General features: G+C 39.1%; 1 protein-coding gene across 1 annotated transcript; it reads right to left on the bottom strand.

Annotated features, from left to right (window-relative positions):
* Window positions 1-3: 3 nt before the first annotated feature.
* On the bottom strand, window positions 4-21,473 carry ccnd2a (cyclin D2, a). The gene is made up of 5 exons (XM_082159377.1): window positions 18,355-21,473; window positions 16,781-16,996; window positions 13,058-13,217; window positions 8,348-8,496; window positions 4-3,946 (listed from the first exon to the last, which is right to left on the bottom strand). The coding sequence occupies exons 1-5, from the start codon at window positions 18,547-18,549 to the stop codon at window positions 3,770-3,772; spliced, it is 897 nt and encodes a 298-aa protein (XP_082015503.1). The 5' UTR covers window positions 18,550-21,473; the 3' UTR covers window positions 4-3,769.
* Window positions 21,474-21,872: the final 399 nt, after the last annotated feature.

The raw sequence follows: 21,872 nt of genomic DNA, 5'->3' as shown, positions 1-21,872 counted from the left end.
TACTTCTTTCATTTTAAGTTTATTGAACTTAGCATACAGCATGTCCTCTCCTTTAACTTCATTCATGCTCTCAATGACAAATTATTTGAGTTCAACAGAAATCCAAAGAATATCCACAGAGTTGCCAAGCCCTAATGACTTTACCCTATAATTCATCTCTTATAAATCAGCTGTAACAAATTCCAACGTATTTAAGTTATAATTATTTAGCGGATAATTATGCAAGGAAACATGGTTGAATATAAAAATTCAACCTGTTCAAATGTGTAATTTTCACCCAGTCTGTCTATCATCCACACACTCAACCTTTACAGTCATTCTCTACCAGGTTATAACATGCTGGATAGATTCCCATTGTTATTTTCACCATTAACATTGCCAACAAAAGGTTAAGAATAACATAGGACCAACATAGCACCACACTCTTTAAAGCAGATATTTATTGAACAGAGGTTGTGCAACAGACATAACTGAGGTACATGATATGGTTATAGTGGAGGGAGGAGGCCTTTACTCATTGTTGCTTATTTTATATTTACAGGTTTATATTCACTGAAATGGGCAGGGCACACAATACATTGGCAGTCGTTTGTCACCTCCTCCATCCACTATTTCTGACGTCCAGGTGGGAGCCTTGTAAGCTTTCTATTCATCTACATCGAAATTCAACTGTATTTACTACATCAGACATATCATAACCTCTTCTATGTGCTGTTCGTTTCCAGGTTCCCGAAAAAACTGTTGTGAGTTGTGTGAGGTAATGGAAAAAGTATTTTATGTCCAGTAAACCTGAGGTATAGAGATACCATACTTACAGAATGTGACAGAGAAAGAAGAGGAGGAAAAGACTAAAAGGTAAAGACACATGCCTTTAAGAGCACACTGTACAAAGAGCATTTCCAGTCGAATACTCATTTCATGTTCTTCTTTTACCCTCTACTTCTGTATTCTCAAAGTATTCTGTAAGCAGTAAAATAATTACAATACAATTGTTTATAAAATAGCAGCACACTGATGTGACATCACAACTATGTAATGTTATTTTTGTGTATAAGATGAAACAAACAAACAAACAAAAAAATCATAGCTTTTTAGCAGCGGAAAAAAACAATAATAACTCAATAACAATATTGACACTTGATTGATGTCTTCACACCCTTTCCATCTCATCACTTTGGAATACAGTATCATACCCCTTAATGAACGTAACTTCAGTCCATATTCAAAGTCAAACGACATAGCCACCCATACAATCTGTTAACAGTACTGTAATTCATTTTCAGAGCAGAGCTGGGAAAATATTAAGACAGACTAATTTAATACAATGAGATTGACAGGGGTTTTGGTGTGAGGATGGAGGAAACGTGACTTGTGAAACACAAGCATCACTAAGAACTGTTTCTCGGCAAAGGAAACATACGAGTACACCCAGACATCTCCTTTACACACAGAAAGACATGCACACAAACACACACGCATATGTAGACGGACACAAACCTAAGCTCGACTGCCCCTTTTCAAGGTAAGCTATGAAAATTCAGCATTGAAAGCCGTTTTGTGCTGATGATGCACCCTGTTTTTGGACACTGTGTAATGACTTTCGGAAGTTTTCAAATCCCATGCCAGATCAACCTTTGGAAGCAGCATATTTTGGATGGCTTGGTAGTGGATCTTATGCTTAAGCTCTGCAAAACAGGGTGAAAGTCTACATCAGACTCAAGGCACTATATAAAAAAACATTTCTGCAATGGTGCAGCTGCACAAGTTAATCTTTTCAAATTTCAAGAAAACTGCCCTTGGAGCGTGCAAACCAACAAACAATTTATTTTCTTCCATTTTGATCTGTTTCCTGTCTTTTTGTTGTCTGGTTTTTGGTCTTTTTTTTATTTTGTTAAATTAATTTGCCTTATTATTTTGTTGCTGTTGTCATGCATTGGTTTCCAATGCTTTAACGCTATAATGAACCGAACATGCCATGATCAAAACATGGGAAACCAGCCCCAAAAAAAAAAAAAAAGAAAAAAAAAAAGAAAGAAAGAAAAAAAGACCCCTTAATCATAACCATTTGTTATAGATGGCAAATACATGGCTAAACTGACACTGATGGAGTAACCTTCCCCTGTTATGAGCTGGCAGTATCAATGAAACTGGTTTAGATACTGGTCTGTAATTCAAACACGAGACAAAAAAACCCCTAAAAAAAAACCTAAAAGACAAACAAATAAACTGACAAATAGATTAAAGATCTTAAATATTAGGTGATTTATGGAAACCATAATAGCTGTTGTTTCTCCTTTGGCCTCCTTTCCTGCTTCTCATAACTTCATATCATCATCCTCATCTCAGCAGCATGCTTCACACCTCAAACTAACCAAGCTTCATCATCATCATCATCCTCAATCATTCTTGCCTACACATTCCTTTACTGCTAATCAAATTTGCACGCACTTGTTTGCAAACAACTCCATGACTCATCTCTCGGTCCCTGGTTGGACCAAACACAAATCAGCCAAAGGCTCCTTCAACACACTCACAACAAAATACGCAATAACATAATAAACTGTATACAATACAACTGTAATATTTAGTGGGAGGTTGCCCCAAAAGACAACCTTACCCACAAATTTTAAAAACAACTCTTCTTGCCTTTAGAAGAAATGAGGGAACGTAGCCGTCTCTGTCCGCTCCCTTTTCTTGCCTCCTCTTGTTCTGTGCACTGGGTTGGGCTCAGCCCTCAAGCAGTTTCCAGGCCAGTAAATAAAAGCATTTAATATAAGGCACTGATACAGGAGGCCCTCAAAGCATCGTGGAATCATTTGCTATCCCTGTCCAGACCATGTGCCTACAACTGAATCCGTCTCTATGACCAAACACTTGCAGATAGATGATTAAACAAAGCCCACATGACTCACACAAGAGTGCCTGATATAGGGTAACTTGTACACGCTTGCACATGAGCCAACATACACCACACGTAAATGCATGCACACAAGCAGCTTGACAAAAGCTTATTTGAAGTGTCTGTAACTTTAGCATCAAGAGACAATAACTTGCTTGTTTAACAGGAATAATAATAATAATCATATTAAAATTATATTAATAGTCTATTGTCGTGATATAAGCCCCTGTTGCCCTAGCAAAAGAGCCCTGCGTTCTTAGCATAAGACTTGTGTCTCACCGCTCCTTTTTAATCCCCCTTTTCTGGTCCTAATGCACTCTTAGTACACAGCCAAGTGAATGGGTGCGTTCATTCAGACTCATGGCACCTCAATGTGTGTTCAAGTTCAGGCATTCCAAAATGAACCAAAAAAATTTAAAAAATCACAACAAAACAGGAAAAAAAAAAAAAACACCCCACTTTCTGTACCCTTTCAAGCCAGTCTGATACAGTAGACTCTCTATTTTGAAAAGCCCTTTACACTCTATCACTTTTGCATTAAATATAATATTATTATGTTTACACAATCAAAAGAGTTTGCAAAATACTACACGCTTCCCTTCTAAGAGTCTGAGGCACCGTAGAGCTTTTTGCATCATTATCAAATCAGTTTAAAAATATCTATTTTTTGTATCTAAAATAGCTTAGATAATTTTTTTTATTTTTTTTTTGTCATTTACGGGAGTATTTCTTTTTTATTGGAAAATGAAGATAAAACTCTACAAAGACTAGCAAGCACTTTTTGTTGGGGTTGTTTGTTTTTTTGTAATTTTTGTTTTTTGTTGTTTTTTTCTTTTCTTGAAGACTGATCACAGCATTCCCGCAGCAAGCTCACAAGTTGATGTCTCGTACATCGGTTGGGGTGCTGGACTGGTCCTGGTCATCAAGTGCTTTGCTGCGCGGGCCACCCTGTTCCTGCTGCTGCTGTTTCTGCTGCTGCCGGCGACCCTCCCTTAGGTTATTCATCAACACTCTCTCAATCTGCTCCTGGCATTCCTTTAACACATCCTGCAATGCATCAGACACATAACGTTAGAAAAACAGGTCACTTACATCGATTCAATGTCTGTACTTATCCAGTACTTAATCTCTTCATTAGTAGTACTGTTAAAGCAAATGCAAATTCACACTTGGTTAATGGTTTAGGTCAAACATCAAGATTTAACAAAAATTTTATCCCAGATTTTTCTGTCTATGCCAAATATGCATCTAAAACAACAGAAGTTGCCCTGCAAGCAGAGAAAAAAAGCTCTACCACAGTCTCCTATGTTAATTACATCTATGTCCCATGGATAAAACAAGGTAGTGTTTCACTTGTTTTTTTTTAATACCCTTTCATTTTCACAACAGCATGTAATGACCTCAGGGAATCTCACTTGAGTCCACCAGAGTCTTCTTCCTGCTCTGTATAACTAAGAACAAACAAAATCTTTTTTTTTTTTTTTATAAAATATGAGAAATGCTTAATGCAACCCTGTGGGTGGCTCCAAAGAGCATATGACATATTTAAAATGGCTTTCACACACTGTCACCAAAATGAGCAATGATGCCCTCTAGTGCAACTAAATGGATACGGTGATCAAAGCTCTCCCTCTTATTTAGTGGGTATGTCTGAGACACAACAGGCATCTGTGGGAAGTTTGCTGTGAATGGCCCATGGGAAGGGCCTGTGGAGAATGTGTTGCTTGTGGAGAGGCTGCATTCCTTTGACATTTACTGCTAATTAAAAGCTGATGGGCCAAAGTCTGAAATTATGTTATGCATGGCTCCTGGGCCAAGCGAGTGTTTCTTGCCTGTAGAAGCAGTCTATCGTTTATCTTTTTTTATTATTATTATTGTTGAGGAATATCTTAGTGTCTCTAGGTTGTTTTCTTTCATCGTGGATGACAATGCCACCATCCTTCTAGAGATCTCTCGTTTCCCACCACGATGAGCCATTATTAGTCATGAAAAATAAATTCCTTCTAGTAAATTAACTAAAGCATAAAACATGTAAAGGAACTGCCTGTGTCTTACCACAAGAATGCCAGGCCCGACTTCTTAAAAGACCTTTCCCTGTGTGCTGGTCTTTATAGCTGCACAACCAAATTCATGCCAAGCCCCAAAGGCTTAATTCAGGCAACTCTAATAGCTTCAATGTGCGACTACTGATAAAACCAGGACTTGCTCTAGAAGAGCTTCTCAATGATTAGATCCAGAGGAGGGTGGCACTTGGTGAGCTGTAGGATGGAGTGGGTGGTCCCTGCTTAATCCAACCTCGCCCTGATCAAGAACACCCTCAATCCCACCAGAGCATGGCTACGTTTGTCAAAGTCAAACAAATTTATAAAAATCGGTCGAAACCGCAAGAAAGATGTTCTACTGAAGAAACAGCAGTTATTGTGATGCCACTCAGTGTGTGCCATCTTAGACAGAAAAAGCCTAGAAGCATAAAGGGAAGACTTAAGTAGCCCAAAAAAAAAAAAAAAAAAAAAAATTGGTGTCTGTTTTTTAATGGGAAGTGAAAGCAAGGATTGCCGGGTTCAGAGCAAGGCCATCACAGCATTGAGAAATGAAAGGGATTAAGATGTCCCAGAGGCCTAATGCAAGAGGCCAGGGGGCCTAACACATGATCTTATGTACCAAAAAAGCCTTGAAGTTCTTCTCTAAATAATTTGCAACTCTTCAGCTCCAAATAACATTTCGGTTGCAAATAACAACGTCCTTATGACATTATGACTTTAGGCAAAGGAGCATTCTCAGCATACCAGACCCAAAGTTTCTAACATTTCACCTACTTTTAGAAACTGCGGTATCTGAAAAGAGTTTTTACTGTGCACTTTCTCTTCCTGATTAGTTTTTATAACTGCAGATCTTTCTTTAGCTTGTATAAAGCTATATTATAAGTATTCTAGAGGAGCACAAGGACACAAATTAATGCCTCGACATAAACAAATCAGTCAAGGCCTCATTTAAAAGAACTGATAACTCTGAGACCCTGGGTGCCCACAACATCCCAAAGACCATCATTTACTGTATTTACTGTAGCTACAGTAACAAACTACTAGTAACACCCAGTATCAGACAAATATTTAGTGTATTTGCTTCTTTCTTAGAGAGACCTTAGGGTGTTTGTGGAAACTTGAAGCCAATTTATCAGCCCTCTTGGTTTGGCATGCATGTGTGTACCTTACTGCTGCACAGAGTATGCTTCACCAGGTGTGTCTTCAGCTACACACACATTCCAAGGACGACTGGAAGAGGCTGGCTGCCCCTATCATATGTCTACTGGAAACTACAGGCACTGGACACCACAAATGTCAGCAGGGTTCCTGGTTCCAGGCTGGCAGCATCATTTGGCATTAGGTTGACTTTCCTTCATACTCTGTCTGACCGCTCACCTCACAACCTCTGCCTCAATATGGAAGGTCCTCATACACTAAGGAAAGGTTTAGTACACAAAAACCTTGTTTATTGAATAAATTTTTCTACTTTACTTCTGCTATAGATATCTAGATACTAGGACCTCTAAGATTTTCTCAAAACAATAATGCAAAAATGAGTTATTCGTTCCGAAACGAATTCAGTGCTCAATTAAACATAAGGGTGCATTCACACATGGTTCAATTGCTTGGTCCGAACCCAAGTTCGACCCCCCCCCCCCACCTGCTCCCGCTAAATTGTGTACACATTGTATTTTTTTGCCTTTTGAACTGCGGTATGTTTGTCTTATCTGGAGCTGCAGCTGTTTACCCCTTGTTGCTAGGTAACGGCAATGCAAGCGTTACCCGTCTCACTTTTATAGTTTGATTTTGTTTCTAAAGAACGGGGGAGTCTATATTTGCAGTGCGGCAGTCCCGCTTGTCAGGAAAGTGTGTTAGAACATATACAAACAGACAGTTTACCGAATGATATGTGATTAATAGCCTTTCACTTCCATGATTTACTACGATTACATTCATATCAGCAACATACCGTACGGGAGTTAACATGAACCATACCCCACTAAAGTGGACTCAGATTCAGTTTGTGGGTGCGAAACCAGAAGTGCTAGTATGAAAGCACTTTAAGATATAGCAGACATACCTGTAGCACTGCTAGCCATAACCCTTACACACGTGATTCCATAATGTCACAATAAAGATACTGTTGCAGTAGTATATAAAAAAGTCAATTTGCATCCTTGGCAAGACAAACTGTTTAATTGCCTTCCTTTAAGGGACAGTTCACCCAAACATTTTAATTCCGTCATCATTTTCTTACCTTCATGTCATTCCAAGCCTATATGTCTTTCTTCTGAGGAACACAAAAGAATGTTGGTAACCAAATTTTGTAGTATTTTTTTTGCATTTGCATTTTTTTTTTGCGCAACTAATTTACCATTTACTTCCATTGGATAGATAAAAACACTGAGACGTTTCTTAAAATATCTTTTTTTATGTTCCACAGCAGAAAAAAAGTCATACAAGTTTGAGGGTCAGTAAATGATGAAAGAATGTTCATGTTGGGTGAACTATACCTTTAATTTTTCTTTAGGCTTTATAGCGCAGTGCGAGCAGGGTAGCGTGCATACACACTACCTGCATGTTTTCAAAGGTATGGCTTGTTGGCATCCAGCAATGTGACGAGTTGTTCATGGAGCAGGCAGTTCATTCCTTCTGCCCTGGACCTCACACTCCTCAGACACTGAGCACCTTTACTGCTGTGGAGGACTATTTGTTTTTCCTCTGCTATGGTGCACGACTTCACACACCACATGCCGGGGCAGCAGTCATTCTACCAGCAGCAGTGCACTCTAGGGTATCTTGGGGAGGGTTGACCTCTTCAGGTCAGGACAGTAATTCAATGTGTTTCCTGGGTTATTCTCTTAATCCTAATTTTCGATTCTCTTTGGCTTTTACTTTCCCCCCTAAAGAGATAATAAAGGACCTAAAAGAAACTAAATGACCAGGAGGTGGTCCCTTGTGCGACAGTATGGGTGAATTTGTATGCAAGTCATTTGCATAAAGCCATAGTATCCCTGACACATTCCCCTAGCCCTGCGGATTCTCTCCTTACAGTCTCTCAGTCAGGGTCAATCCCATTTCATTTCCAGTAATTCAGTGGCTGAATGTGAAATTGAATTGGAGCTGGACCCACGCCCATTGAGTAAATAGGGGAAATGCACAGCCTCCTCTTACAGTCCTACAGGCACAGCAACACTTATCCCACAGATTACCAATAGCGTTGCTATTGGTAAAAAACAAGGAATCTTCTTATCATGGTCACTGTTTTAAATTAGAAAGCATCCCTATATGATCACTCCACTTTAGAATATTAACAAACTGTGAGGTAATCTGTGTAGCACACTGGCCCGCATGGAAGTGCCAAGTATCATGACTCATTAAAAGATGCATTAGTAAAATATATTGTCAAAGCAACAATACTCACAACTTCTGTGTTTGTGATCTTGGCGAGCAACTCTGTAAGGTTGTCTCCCCACAGTGAGCGGTTAGTGCTGTTGAGCTGCAGGCCACAGATAGCCGCTGCCACGCTGCCCGTTGCAATCATGGATGGAGGGGACATGGCAAAGTTGAAATCTGAGGAAAGAGCAGACCAGGCAAGATCGGTCAAACTTTGAGTTCATAAAAATGTACTTTATCACACTTGTACAGTATTTTGAATAGTAATATCAGATATTATTAAATTGATACAAAAATAACCCAAATCATAAATACAGATAAATGAAGACCCTTTTCATTAGGTCTGTGCACAGTCCTTTGCTAATGACTGCAGCCCAGGATAATGAGGGTTCACTTGGCTTGAAAAGAATCTGAAAAGCACCCCACCCCCATCCCTCTCCTCCAGTCACCCTTTGCAGATCGGCCCCTTTTCTTCCAGCTCCTAAGTAAATCGTGTGCTCCCTGAAAAAAAAAGCCCTATAGCCTTTGGAAAGGATGGAATAAAGAGCCACAGTCCCCCTGCCAATGCTCACTGCTGTAGGTCCTTTTTCCACGTGTGGTCACAGGCGTACATCTCAAAGACCAATAACCTTGTTAGCTTTCTCACTGTCATTCATAATGCAAATAAGACAGCTTGTGAACGGGCCTGAAACCCCAAAAGACGACTGACTGCAAGAAGGGGGAGAAAGAAAGAGGAAAAGAAAGAACCAAACAACTTAGGCTGTCTGCCCCCTGCCTCATTGATTTCCATCTTTCTTCTTTTTCTACGGCTCCCCCTCTCCCTATTTTCAGACTGTTTTTCAACACTTTTTTACTTCAGACACATACCCCTAAAGTTGAATAGCATACATGTCATTGTTGTTACAACAGCTCGAGATTTGTGTCAGCGTTGCTGCTATCTTTTGGAATATTGAGTGTGGCCACTGGTGGACGTGGGTCTAGTGAGCAAGAGAGTGTGGCCTCATTGTCCGAAATCATCACCTCATCTCATCCAACTGAGAGATGCAACATCAAGTCCTCTCTGTGGATTCCAATTCAACCTGACAGCCGCACAAAAGATGGGTGTTGGGGGAGGGTGTTGTTGGGTTTTAGACAGCAGGGGCGGCTGAGGGGGGCACTAAGCATCATTCTTTAATCAGTGTCCAGACCTTCGTAAGGTTTTGGCAGAAGAAAAGACCCTCCTACCCACCTCATTCCCCCCATGCCATTCCTCTGATGCAGGGCCACCTCTGGGCTCACGGTCCCACACTCCCTGGCAGTCTTTGCATTACCATATTGCCATATTCAATTGCAAAGCAAACTGTGTGTGATGGCTCTGAGGGTGATTTTTCTTCCCCTTTCTTTTTAGGAAAAAAAATCAAAGCCCTGGGCCCTTTGATAACTGACGAGCATGCCTTCATTGCCTTTTTAACATTCAAAGCCAGCCATTTTCTCATTTTGCGGCTCAGTGTTGACAAATAAATGAACTTATTATACACTCTACCCTTTGTAGTTTTTGCCGGGCCAGACAAAAACGTATTAAAAGACAAGTTCTGGTCAAGCAGAAGAAGACAAAAACCGCATTGCAACTCTTAGGTCTTTTGGGGCAGGGAGAAAAAACAATGGAAAATAGATGCCCACACACAGCTTGCGTGTGCTGAGTGGGTTGCAATCTGATTTTTCACACTCTAGACAAGACAAGTTTGTCGGGGGAACAAGAGTACGCGCGTGCTAGTGGCAGAGCTGGACGCTCTGGTTTGTGAGAGTGGTAAGGGAAGAATGGATGTATTCTGCACGCCTTCATTGATATTCATGCTGAGTATAAACAGTGTATGTAGCTGAGTGGTGACGCCTGTGATGGAAGGCTCCTAGTAAGCGGCGGCTGGCTGGCCTGGTATACCAGCCTCTCACCCCCTTCAATGGACCATTCTCCTGCCCTCGCCACACTGCATCCCCAGAACTGTGCCAACACAGCAAGCTCCTTGGTGGGTGCAATGTGCTGTGTACGCATTTAACTTGTAAATTAATTAAACGTCCGGAAAGTTGAGGAACGGCCAAAGAGACCGATGATTTGAGGGGCAATAAATCAAGTGCCAGGCTTTCATGCAGATGCACAGGTTTGCCTTTACAGAAAGTCTCGTTTTAAGCAGTCATGTTCGACCTGCCTGATAAAGATCAAACGTAAATATGAATTGGGCATCACAGTGTAATGCTTAGATAAATGGTAAAGCATGTAAGTGAAGAACTTAAAGACAGAGTTACTAAAAGAGTAGACATGTACAGTAACAAATATTCAAATAAACGTTAACTCATTCGTTAACTTTTTTGTAGCAGTTTTTAAACCTACAAAACAGAATTTAAAATGTTTTTAGTTTTTTTACTCTTAGCTATGTTGTCTCTCATTATGAGGCTTAAAGTAATTAGATATCTGCAGGTCATGTCTGGGACATTCGTGTATAACATTACTTCATAGAAATGTATTACATTATCTGTCAATTGTCTTTTTTTTCTTTTTTTTATCTGTCACAAATCTTCAACAAAGTAAATTCATAATCAAAAGTGGCGTGTCGGTCTGCCCTGTCAAACCATAGTAAAACAGATTAATTAAAAACAGGAACACTCTTTGACTGTTAAAATCCTGTAACAACTTGTTTCAGTCTTGCTCCAGTGCCGAGTCTTTAGCAACAGCAGTCAGGCCGGTGTGGGAGGAAACAGAGCCTCTTGAATGAGAAATGACATGAATATGTCGTTAAATAGAATTAATTAATCGTAGAATACATTTTCAGCCCTACTGGACTCTCCACCAGTAACTAGTTATTTTATTTTTCCAAAGGGATTTCTCTGATAAGTAACCATCTGAAGAGTGGCAAGATGATCTCTACCTACAAAACATATTTGCTGCTAATATCATAGCATATGATAGTCTGTTATTATACATCTACAGACAATCTACAAAGGAAAAGTAAAGGGGGTGCTGGGTGTTTAACAGTAAAATGGGGTATAATCACGTTTAATGAGCTAGTTCCTGTGTAGGCCTTCGACAGACTGCCCTCCGGAGAAACGCTTTATCGTGTGCTCCTTCTGCACTGACCCTTACATGCCTCTGCATATGAAATGGAGGGTTGTTCCTTTTGTCTCCTTTCTTGCGGTCTCTAGCCAAGCCTTCCAGCTATTTGCATATCTCTGAAAGGCCCCTCCATGTTATTAATTAATACTGAACTGGTCTACTCTGCCTGACCAAATCTCACAGAGTGCTCTAAACGGAACTGTTTTATCAAAAGCAAAGCACCATTAAAAATTAGCTGTCGTCTTTCCACACTCTTCTCTCCTTTTTCATTCAGATACAGGGGCCTTGATTTATGCATGTCTCAGAAAAGTGGGGGACGCTGAATTCTCTGCAAAGAAAGCAAACTGTACAGAGAAAAGAAAAGCAGCAGTCAGGGCATCTGCCCGGCAATTAAAATCTTTTGGACACCCCTCGAATCTCTGTTGTTAAACTAGTAACTCATTTGTGTATTTCTTAAAACAAGAGATTTAACAAAAGAGGTATGTTGCACTGCATCTGCAATTTTTCGGCATCTAAAAACCAAGTTATTTTGTTAAACCATTCATATTATCCCAGCTATCATCATGCTCAACCTGCCAATTCAAACCAGTTTCTATGGATTCTGTTCATGCCAGAGCAGTTTCACAACAGATCTATATCTATTGCAAAAACCAACAGCAGAATCAAAAGCTCCATGTTTAAAAGACCAGCCAGATCCTCCTCCTATTCCCTCTCCCATCGTATGCCACTTTCCCAAAGTCAGAGTCACTCCTGAGGTTCATGGGGAGCTGAGCAACCCCAGGGAGGAAGAGAGAAGCCTGAGGGAACAAGGGTGGTGCACTGGATCCCATTACCGCCTATGGTGATGTTCAGTACAGGCTTGGCTGGGAGAACCAGCCCCACAAAGGCTCCTGATTATGGGAAAGTCGTCATGCCCTGGAGCATCTGGGAGGCGTGAGAAGAGGGGATAAGATATGAAAACATGACATGCTTCACTGTTTGGCTCAGCTGGAACAATACACTCCTCACGTTTTCTCACCCTCCTCTCATCTCTATGTTTGATCTCCTAAAGGTGGTCCACCTCTAAGAGCAGGAACAGCATAACCAATGGCTCAACAGCACACAGGAATGTCCTTAACTATACAACTGCCTTTTGAAGTGTCACTGCATTCAGGGTTAGCCACTGATATGCCCACCAAACATACCAGGCAAACACATAAGGCTTCCAGTGAAATTCTCTCCATTACACGTCGCTATTTCAGTCCACATAGTTTCTCATGAATGTAATGAGATGGCATCTGATAATTTGCCTGCAACAAGAACCTGAATAAAGTTGCCATAGATACTAAACCCACAGAAGTCGGCTTTAATTTCAACTTTTGCGAGGAACAAACATGGGTCTTGCAACACATCACTTATTGAAGTGATGATGCAAGGTATCAACACCAACTTGACTAGGCAGTGGATCTTTTATCACTCATACTTAACACCAATGGAAGACACATACAAGTTGACACTCTACTAACAAATCTACGTGTACAAATGCACGTTGAGAAGATTTAATTTGAAACGAGTGGGGTGATTTCTATGGAGCACTGTACAAATTAGGAGTTAAAAATGCTTTGCGGGCATTATTCATTTCTAAACATCCAACATCTACATTGAATACACTACCTGTTGCACAAAGGGCGATGAAAGTCTGCACATGTTTACGGATCAGGTCCAGCTTATCCTCAGGCAGTGGAAGTTTCCTCATAATGTGTTCAATAAAGTCATTGGGAGTGACAGCAGCCAGGTTCCACTTCAATTTGCCCAGGACAACCAGCTCCCATTCCTGTAAAAAGGTTTGAGGAAAGAAGCAAAATCACTATGGATCCAAACCTCAATAATTGTGTGATCTGAATCCATTTGCAGTATTTGAAGTATTAAGATATCAGTGTTTTTGCACATTCAACTGGAGTGACAAATTGCATCCTCAGTGGCTTCCTGTCAATATTTATTTTCTTTTGATACACTAGACGTTGACAAGATCTAAATATAATTTTGTGAAGACACTGGATGTTGGGGTAACATTCTATATCAACCATTCAGACAAAAGGTGTAAAAAAATGATTTACTAGAGATGAGGTACTTAGTTAATAGGTTTGTACTATAGACCTTATGCGCCAGAGAAACGTGCTCGCAGCCATCTTTAGAATTTTGTCTTTGAACTTTTTTTGCGGTAGCTCTATATACATCTAAGGCAATGGTGACGTGGATTTACTTATTGTAGAGTTAACTAAAGTTATCATGAGCATTGTAATGTTTTAAGTGGATGTCATAACATATGTCAGTAGACCAAGAAGATTTAAAAAATTAGCGGTTCATTCATAAATCCGTAAGATCTTACCTTCATGCTGTGGAAGTACAAACCGGAAGACAGAACACAACGAGCGCAGCACTGAAAAGGGGCGGGGCTACATAAGGTCTATATGTTTATAAATTAACTCCGCTGTTATACATCCAAAGGTTGTTGCTATACATTTAAACCAGATCACACAAAATCTAGCCTCAGTAAAGCTCGGGGACCTCCAGGACATGGTTTGGCCCTGGCTATGCAAAGCTACAAGCGGAAATCCTGAAAGCTAAAAGGCTGAATGCAGGCACACTTGAGTAGAAAAATGGGTCACTCAGATTGCCTAGTCACTTCACAGAGACTGTCCAGCATCAGGTACTTTCCTCCTTAGCATATAAACATTATTCTGAGTTTGTTTTATAGTGATCTGTCCAGTCAAAAGAGGCCGAAGTAGACATAGTTAAATATTGGACCTGTCATTAGCCCATTTGCAACCACAAACACACTCATAAAAACATTAATTTGTAGCCTCGTTGTATTTAAAAGGCTTGTAATTAGATTTAGCTGTAACCTCAATGGAAAAAACAAGGCTCAATTATGACCTTGAATGTGACTGTTCAACACTGCTGATGATACCATTTCGTCTTTTGGGGGCACTCTTGATGCATAACATGAACTTGCTTTGACCTAACTCGCGATGACGAATGTAAACGTAAGATGCTCAGTCATTTGGTTTCAATCAAGAAGACAGCATCCTTCAAATAACCACTCCCCCTTCTTATTTGAACTGGCGTGAGTAACAGGGGACCAAATGACTAATTGGGGAAAACTTGCATTTGCTGGGACAGTCCTTATGACTGAGCACTCGCTCAAATGGAGGTGGTTTTCTCCACAAATTAACCACATACACTTTATTCATGAGATGGCCAAATATCATTGCCATTACATTCTGAGACACACAGTATAGCCTTTACAATTGCTATAAAGCACAGACAAAAGATTACGCTGAACTTATACCCCTGCAACAGCTTTCTTAGTGAGCAAGAATACAATGGCAGCCATCCGCTGATGCATGATTTCTCCACTTCCTCTCTTTGCTGGATTTCACTGGTAAGTGACTCACCCAAAAGTACATGTTCCTGTCTGTTCTCTCCTCAGGGGAGGTGCCTGATGTGAACATGAAGCCATGATGACATGTTGGAGCCACAGTCACTCCAAACCATTGACTCCTGGTACACCAAGAGGGGTATGATGGAATGTAAACTATGAGCAGAGGCGTTCTCCAAAAGAAAACCAATTACACGCTAATATGAAAATGAGCCTCTGTGTTCTGTCACTTTGGATCTGTAAAGTTTGGGCAGCAAAAATATGCATGTTCATTTTGGTGTGTTGCTTTGTTCTTAAAGGGACAGTTTACCTCAAAATGAAAATTGTGTCATCAACACAATAAAAAGGTATTTGGAAGAATTTCTATAATTTTCATACAATAAATGTACATGGGGTCAAATCAATGTTTTGGAACCCATTCACTTCAATTGGACAAAAACAGCTGAAACATTCTTCAAAATATCTAATTTTGTGTTCTGTAGAAGAAAGAAAGTCATACAGGTTTGGAACGAAATGAGAGTCAGTAAATGATGACAGAATTTTCATATTCTGAGCACACTATGGAACCTTTATGAGGCCATAAATGACCACAAACACCATATTTAACTTTAGGACAACATATTGTCTTCTGTGGCTATCAACTCAACAGTCCAGTGTCACCTCACCAGTGCACTGATGCCAGCCCAAAACTTAATGTGACACTCTTGCAACACAGCCTTGATGCAGGAACCCACTTCCTCCTTTAGGGCCCTCCAGTCGTACCTCCAGGCTGTCACTGCGGTTTCATTTACAAGAACTTCTTGCTAGCTAACGAGGACAAAAATGTTACTGTGACAGCTGATATTCAGTTTCCTGCATCTGTTGGACTTTGCAGACCAGCAGAAGCTCCACAACAGCAACAAAATAACACTAGGCCAGGCTGAAGAGCAGCAATTTGCTGACAATTTATGAATAAATTAATTTTCTATCTTTGGCCTGAGCTACTAAAACACTGCCTATTTCCATCAGAAATACAATGCTGAATCAGTAAGAGCTGAGGAAAAACTCAAAGTGCAGGTGTAACATAGTCAAATGTTTTTATGCCACACTGTAGCCTACTGTTTTTTTCCCTTGACACTGAGTAATGAGTGATTTAACAGCATATTTAGCTTTTATGTCTACAGGTTTTCCTCTGAATCAGTAATTTACTCATATTGTTAACCTATGCAAATTGAAATGAGAAGAAGCTGAATGACGATATTCCAAAGATGAAAAGTTAGTCAATAGACTGTATCTCTCATTTGACACTTAAGGTGATGATACATGGGGCAACTTTTTGAGAAATGTTGCTGGGCAATGTTGCCGTCAACTGGCAACCAGGTGAGACACAGGGCCCATGACCGATCTTAAGTATTCAGATCAAAATTTGTCGCCCATTCTCAATGGGAAATTTCCCAAGCAACATCGCTCGGCAACGTTGTTCAAAAAAGTTGCCCCATGTATCATCACCTTAAGACTATATTCAAACAACTTATACCTATCACAACAGTACCTCAGCCCTGATGTTGCTGTGGGTTGCATATTTGCCACTAGATGGCGTAATAGCCCTGTGATGCATGGAAACAGACTCAAATACCCTTTAGTTGATATTTGAATGTGGAGAACATCCATCAGACGGCAGAATATTCTGTCAAACATAACCTAGTCTTTGCTTTAGACTACTTTTAATTCTTATGTGGCTGATTTTTAAACATACACAATATGAAAATTTATTCCATCAAATATTACAGAGGGCTACATTCATTTTTAAATTAAAATTAAATAAGTGGGATGCATTAAAAATATTTAGTGTATAACAGCAGTATGCAATTCATATTTGGGGAAAATTGTGGAGAAAGTATGTAAACAATTATCTAGTAGTTCCAACAGATAGGTTAGTAGGTTTTTGGTATGCAAAGAGTTTATTTGGTGCTTACCAGCAGTTCCTGCGGTCTGATTGAGTTATCAGTATAGATGCACAGCTTCTCTGCAGTTAATGGACGCGTCTCTTTCAATTTAGACGCAAGAAACATGCACACTGCTCCGAGCAACTGCAAGTTACATTTTCTTGTTGGTACCACCGCTAAAAATCGGTCCAAGTAGTTCATAGCCAGTGGAAAAACTTCTTCCTCGCATTTCTGTTCCTCGCAGACCTGGAAAGGGCAGGGCATAACTTAATCAGTTCAGAGGAAAAGATGCACGTGGCGCAACAAAATTAGTTTAATTTATGACTCACAATGTCTATGTCTATATATATATATGTAAAATAATTATCAAGAATAAACGAAATATGTCGTAGGCTACTGTCCATCAGTGGCATAGATATGAGGCTGTAAATCGTTACGGTAACATTAGAGATTGATTCCAAAAAAACGTGCAATTCCTGTCTTGTCGTGGTTATAAATGTATAGGATGAAAAGGAGACTCAAACATCTTTGTCAATAGGCACACATTCCTTTGGTTCATTCAGTAAGAAATGAATTCAAATCACAATCACCCGAGCCAAAAAAACACCCATGCTACACAGTACGGGATTTTTTTAATTCGTCATATTTTCATAAAATATTTAAAAATATAAATAAATTGTCTACGTCCACTATTCATACCTCTAAATATTCACCAACCCCTTTTACATCATTCCCGACAATTGACAAGTTATTAAATCGATGTTTTATATGATAAAAACGAGATTTTTTAAACGAAGCATGCGGTCTTAGATGAGTGCGTCATCATCGGAGCGAAATATGTTTTTCGAAAATTTTTATAAATTCTCCTGCTCGATTCACCTGGAAATTTAAGACATGAAAATAAAGCTAAGGTCCTCATCTAACGTTTCCAACACTCAAAGATAAGAAATATGAAAGATTCCGACAAAAAACGAACTTAATTCCAAGGCTATAGACTTCGATCAGCATGGGTTAAGAAGCAGCACGGCCCTCGCCCCTTCCGCAACCATATATTTCAAAAAATTGTACAAAATTATAGAAAAGTAATTCCCAATATATTCAACCATAATTATAAACCTTAGACGCTCATTTATCAAGTAATGCACATGTAAAGAGTTGTTATGATCATTTTGTTGCGATAGTTGTTGTGAAACAAAAACCAACATGGCGATGGTAAATGTAGCTCAGCGGCAAGCATTGAAGTGCATACGTGTGCATGGAAATATTTATCCTAAAAATAAATAAATAACATTAAGCACGATTCTGTCCACTGTGTTGACGGAACCAAAAACTTTAAGAAATATGCGCTTATGATCAGTGACATATGTCGATAAACCTCCATCCCCCTGCAAATCTTATCGTGAACTTGGTCCAAAATCAGCGCTTATGACTGCAATAAAATAAATAAACCGATCAAATCGGATCTGTCCTTTCGGAAATATTAAAGTAGCTCCTTTAGTTGCATTCCACAATGCTTAGGCTACATGACAGAATAAAGGAGAAAACACTTTGCAAGACGTTTTGAAGGTACGGCGTAGCACGGAAATGATCGGATATGTACAAACCTCCAACATCCAAGTTGCCACCATCCTCCTCATGAAGGGCTGAATGTCTTTCTGAATGCATTTAAAATATGAACACTGGGGAAGAAACCTCTCTTCGATGGTCAACAAGCTCTGTAGTACCCTGTCATCATATAGAAGATTCGGGTCAGGACGGGCTCTTACAATGGTGTCCATTTCGAGACAAAGCAGTTCCATGATTGTTAAAGTCCTTTTCGATCGCGAATATGCCTATACCAACAGTAAATTATAATGGTTGCGAAAGATCAAAAAGTGCAGAAAGGACTTTTCGGACACATAAAATCAGTTTACAAGGCTGTCCAGGTTAGTCCTGATCCCTTTGCAAACTTTTCCCCACTAGTCTCTTTCTCTACTCTGCTCTCTCGCTGCAACATTTCAGATCTGCCGATGTAAGCCTGTGACGCAAGCTTTAAGCAGATCTTATTATTGGCCAGAGGAAGCATGCTTGGTCTTCCTCTTCTTTTCCTCCCCTCTTGCTCTTGTTATCATATAATCAATAGACTCCACAAGATGGACAGAAAGACAATATTGGCTGGTATTATGATTCATACAAGACGTTCATCCTTAGTTAACTCACTCATTCATACATACGCGACTATTTGAACGACGTTGGATAAACATTGACATAAACACACTGCACCCAAGGAAATACCCAACTTTAAATGGTATCTCGAAGTGTTCCTAAACGTTATTGATTGATTGATTTTTTGTATGCTATCAAATGATATGCATATCCTTGATCAATGATGTCAGGCAGAAATCTGCGCAAATTAAACCAATTAATGGTCAAAAACTTTTCTTTTTGACTTGAAGGACAGCAAAACGTCACCTCGTCATCACAAAGTAGAAATAGAACTATCTTACATGAAGCAGCAACGCCTGTGGTCAACTAGATAGCTTTCTAGGAAATGCAGCGAAAGCATGAAGCAACGCTCTCTGGTAAGAGATAGCAGCTGCAATGATAGTTATTCTCTTGAGCTGCCTCCAGTGTATTATATAAAGCATTAGCTATAGTCTCTATTTAGGACCGAAAAGCCAAGCCTCAAATGGAGATGTGAGCATTCCAAAATTGTGTTCTGCTATAACCTATAGCCTACCTAACATGCAGGTGACGGATTTCAACAGCCCATAACGCACTCATTTAGAAAGTCATTTAAGTTGAAAATGAGACATAGCAGTTTAACGTTTCGTATAATAGGGGAATTACAATTAAATGGCGCTAATGTGTTTTCAAAGACCTTAAAGAGAACATCTATAGTGTGTGAGTTATTGATCGAGGCGCATCTCGAGGTTCTCAAGCCTGTTAGTGATTCCGAAGAACTCAACAGACCGCAGCTATGTAGGCTACTTTTGCAACAGTTGCTTCGTTTCAACACTTTTTAAATATGATAGGAAATGTCTCTTTAAAATCTTTTTTTTTCTCTCTCTCTCTCTCTCGCTGTAGATTGTTTCCCTCCCCTTTGTTAATTTGCATAGCCAATAGTTCTTCTGCGCGCTTTCGGATTGTTACTGGGCAGACTTTGTTTGAGAAGTTCACCTTCTAATGCGCCAAAACCTAATCTATTTTACCGATCACCTGATGAATGTTGCTGCTTCACAGAGTCTGCCGCACGCAGATGCCATGAACACATTTATACAAATCTACAGCATTTACAGCAACACAATCCGAGTGATGCTTTGAGAAACCCATAGATCTATCAGATCTATATTCCATCAGATAAACTGATTCTGATAACAATTCATGCAGGGCAAAAAAGCAATACAATTTAAATAATATATAGGTCATAATTTTCAAAAGTTAGTCAGCCCATAAGTTTCTATTTTTTATAACAGTAGACTTTAGCTTATTACCTGACCAAACGCAATAGGTAGGCTATTATAAATCTAAATGAACAGAGCAAGCAAAAATGATGCATATCAGCTACAACATCAAATGTAGGTATAATTAAGCAATTCCAGCGACTTGAATGCTGAGACATGTAGTCATTTCATTTCCTTCTTAAAACATCCGCGTTCCTGATGTAAACTGGGTTGCCCACAAGCACCCGACACGTGAAATTTCAGTAATGCAGGACATCATGAGTGGGTCTCATCGTTCCAAATGCCGCATTAATTGACTCGAACAATGAGGGCTACGAGACATTATAACATCAAAGATGCATCCTTTTTTATTGAAACAATATAAAGCTTTCTTTTTCTATCGCACTGAGTGGTTATCATTCAAATGTTCTTTAATAAAACAATTAGACGTTCCTCAAATTATCCGCATTAGAAAGCTTTAGATAAAAAAACGTTTTGTTTAAAAAACATGAAATATTTTTCTTATTACCATGAAATATACATAACATGTACGTTTAGATATTGTAAGTGTGCAACGTTTTGACTTATTAAGTGGTGTCTAATTCAAACCTTCATCTATAAATCAACGCTTATAGTTTGCTTTGAACTCATTTAAGACATTCAAACAGGCATTTATATAACGTCAAAAAGAGTTACCGATATTTGATTCAAACATGCCTGTGTCGGTTGTTCACGCCTCTATATTCTAACCTGACCATGCTGTTTTTTCGCGGAAAAGTGACGTCACTCAAATGCTTCTCTACAGGGCTAAGCAGTTCATGCTATTTCCCGGATGCCTGCAATTAACGCGATATCCGTGAAGACACACCCAAAGAAAGTTTGCTAAACCATCCAAATATCATAGCTGATTAAACATTTAAGTTTTTCACACATTAACTTGGGTGTTTTCTTCCATGGAAACTCAAAGAGCTTAATGTTTGAGTCTCCATAAATCAAGGAAGCATGTATGTGTGGATAATAAGAAATTAATTTTAGAACAGAAATATTTGCTTATTTACAGTGGTCTTTTCATTTAAACTTATAAGATAACTCATGCATTTCAGCAATAATCTACTGCACTGTACAAACACTTCCTTGATGTGAAACTATTGTTGAGAAAAAAAAAAGCCACAAATAATATAAGAAATTATTCTAGTTTACTAAACATATTTTTCTAGAAGAATATGTTAGCAAAACTGAATAATTAAAAAAAAGCTATTTAAATGTATATTTCAGAAGAGAGATCTTACTGTAAACATGTTTAAAACATGTTTGTTTTTTATTATCAGACACAAAATATTAAAACATAATCATGCTTACTAATGTTACAAATATAATTTTGGACTTTTGTATTGCACTACATTATTTACCAAATCATCCACAATCAGTTTTATTTCATTGCATTTTAAATTACAAACATTTCTTTATTTAGAATATTGTTTAATTCATAATTAATTATATTTAATTGAGCAATTAAACTAGAGAGAGAACACTAATCAATAATCACAATTTTTAAGACTACAGATATTAACAAATTCCTGTAACATTATCTGAACAAAATACATTTATTTCCAGTGGAATCAAGTTTTTGAATAAACAGGTGGCCGCACCCAACAGACTTCTAACTGAAGTACATGCATTAAAAAAAATCACTAAGCAGA

Source organism: Leuciscus leuciscus (genome assembly GCF_965113295.1).
Source record: "Leuciscus leuciscus genome assembly, chromosome: 25".
NCBI lineage: Eukaryota > Metazoa > Chordata > Actinopteri > Cypriniformes > Leuciscidae > Leuciscus > Leuciscus leuciscus.
Note: the sequence above shows the minus strand (reverse complement) of the source record. Positions and strands in the feature narration are given on the sequence as shown.

Bases quoted from the DNA above. Each gene is read 5' to 3' on its own strand.
- ccnd2a (XM_082159377.1), bottom strand. From the start codon at position 18,549: ATGGAACTGCTTTGTCTCGAAATGGACACCATTGTAAGAGCCCGTCCT. The intron at 13,218-16,780 runs GTAAGCACCAAA...ACCTTTTTACAG, and splicing joins TCAGACCGCAGGAACTGCTG to GAATGGGAGCTGGTTGTCCT. The intron at 3,947-8,347 runs GTGAGTATTGTT...GATGCATTGCAG, and splicing joins AGATCACAAACACAGAAGTT to GATGTGTTAAAGGAATGCCA.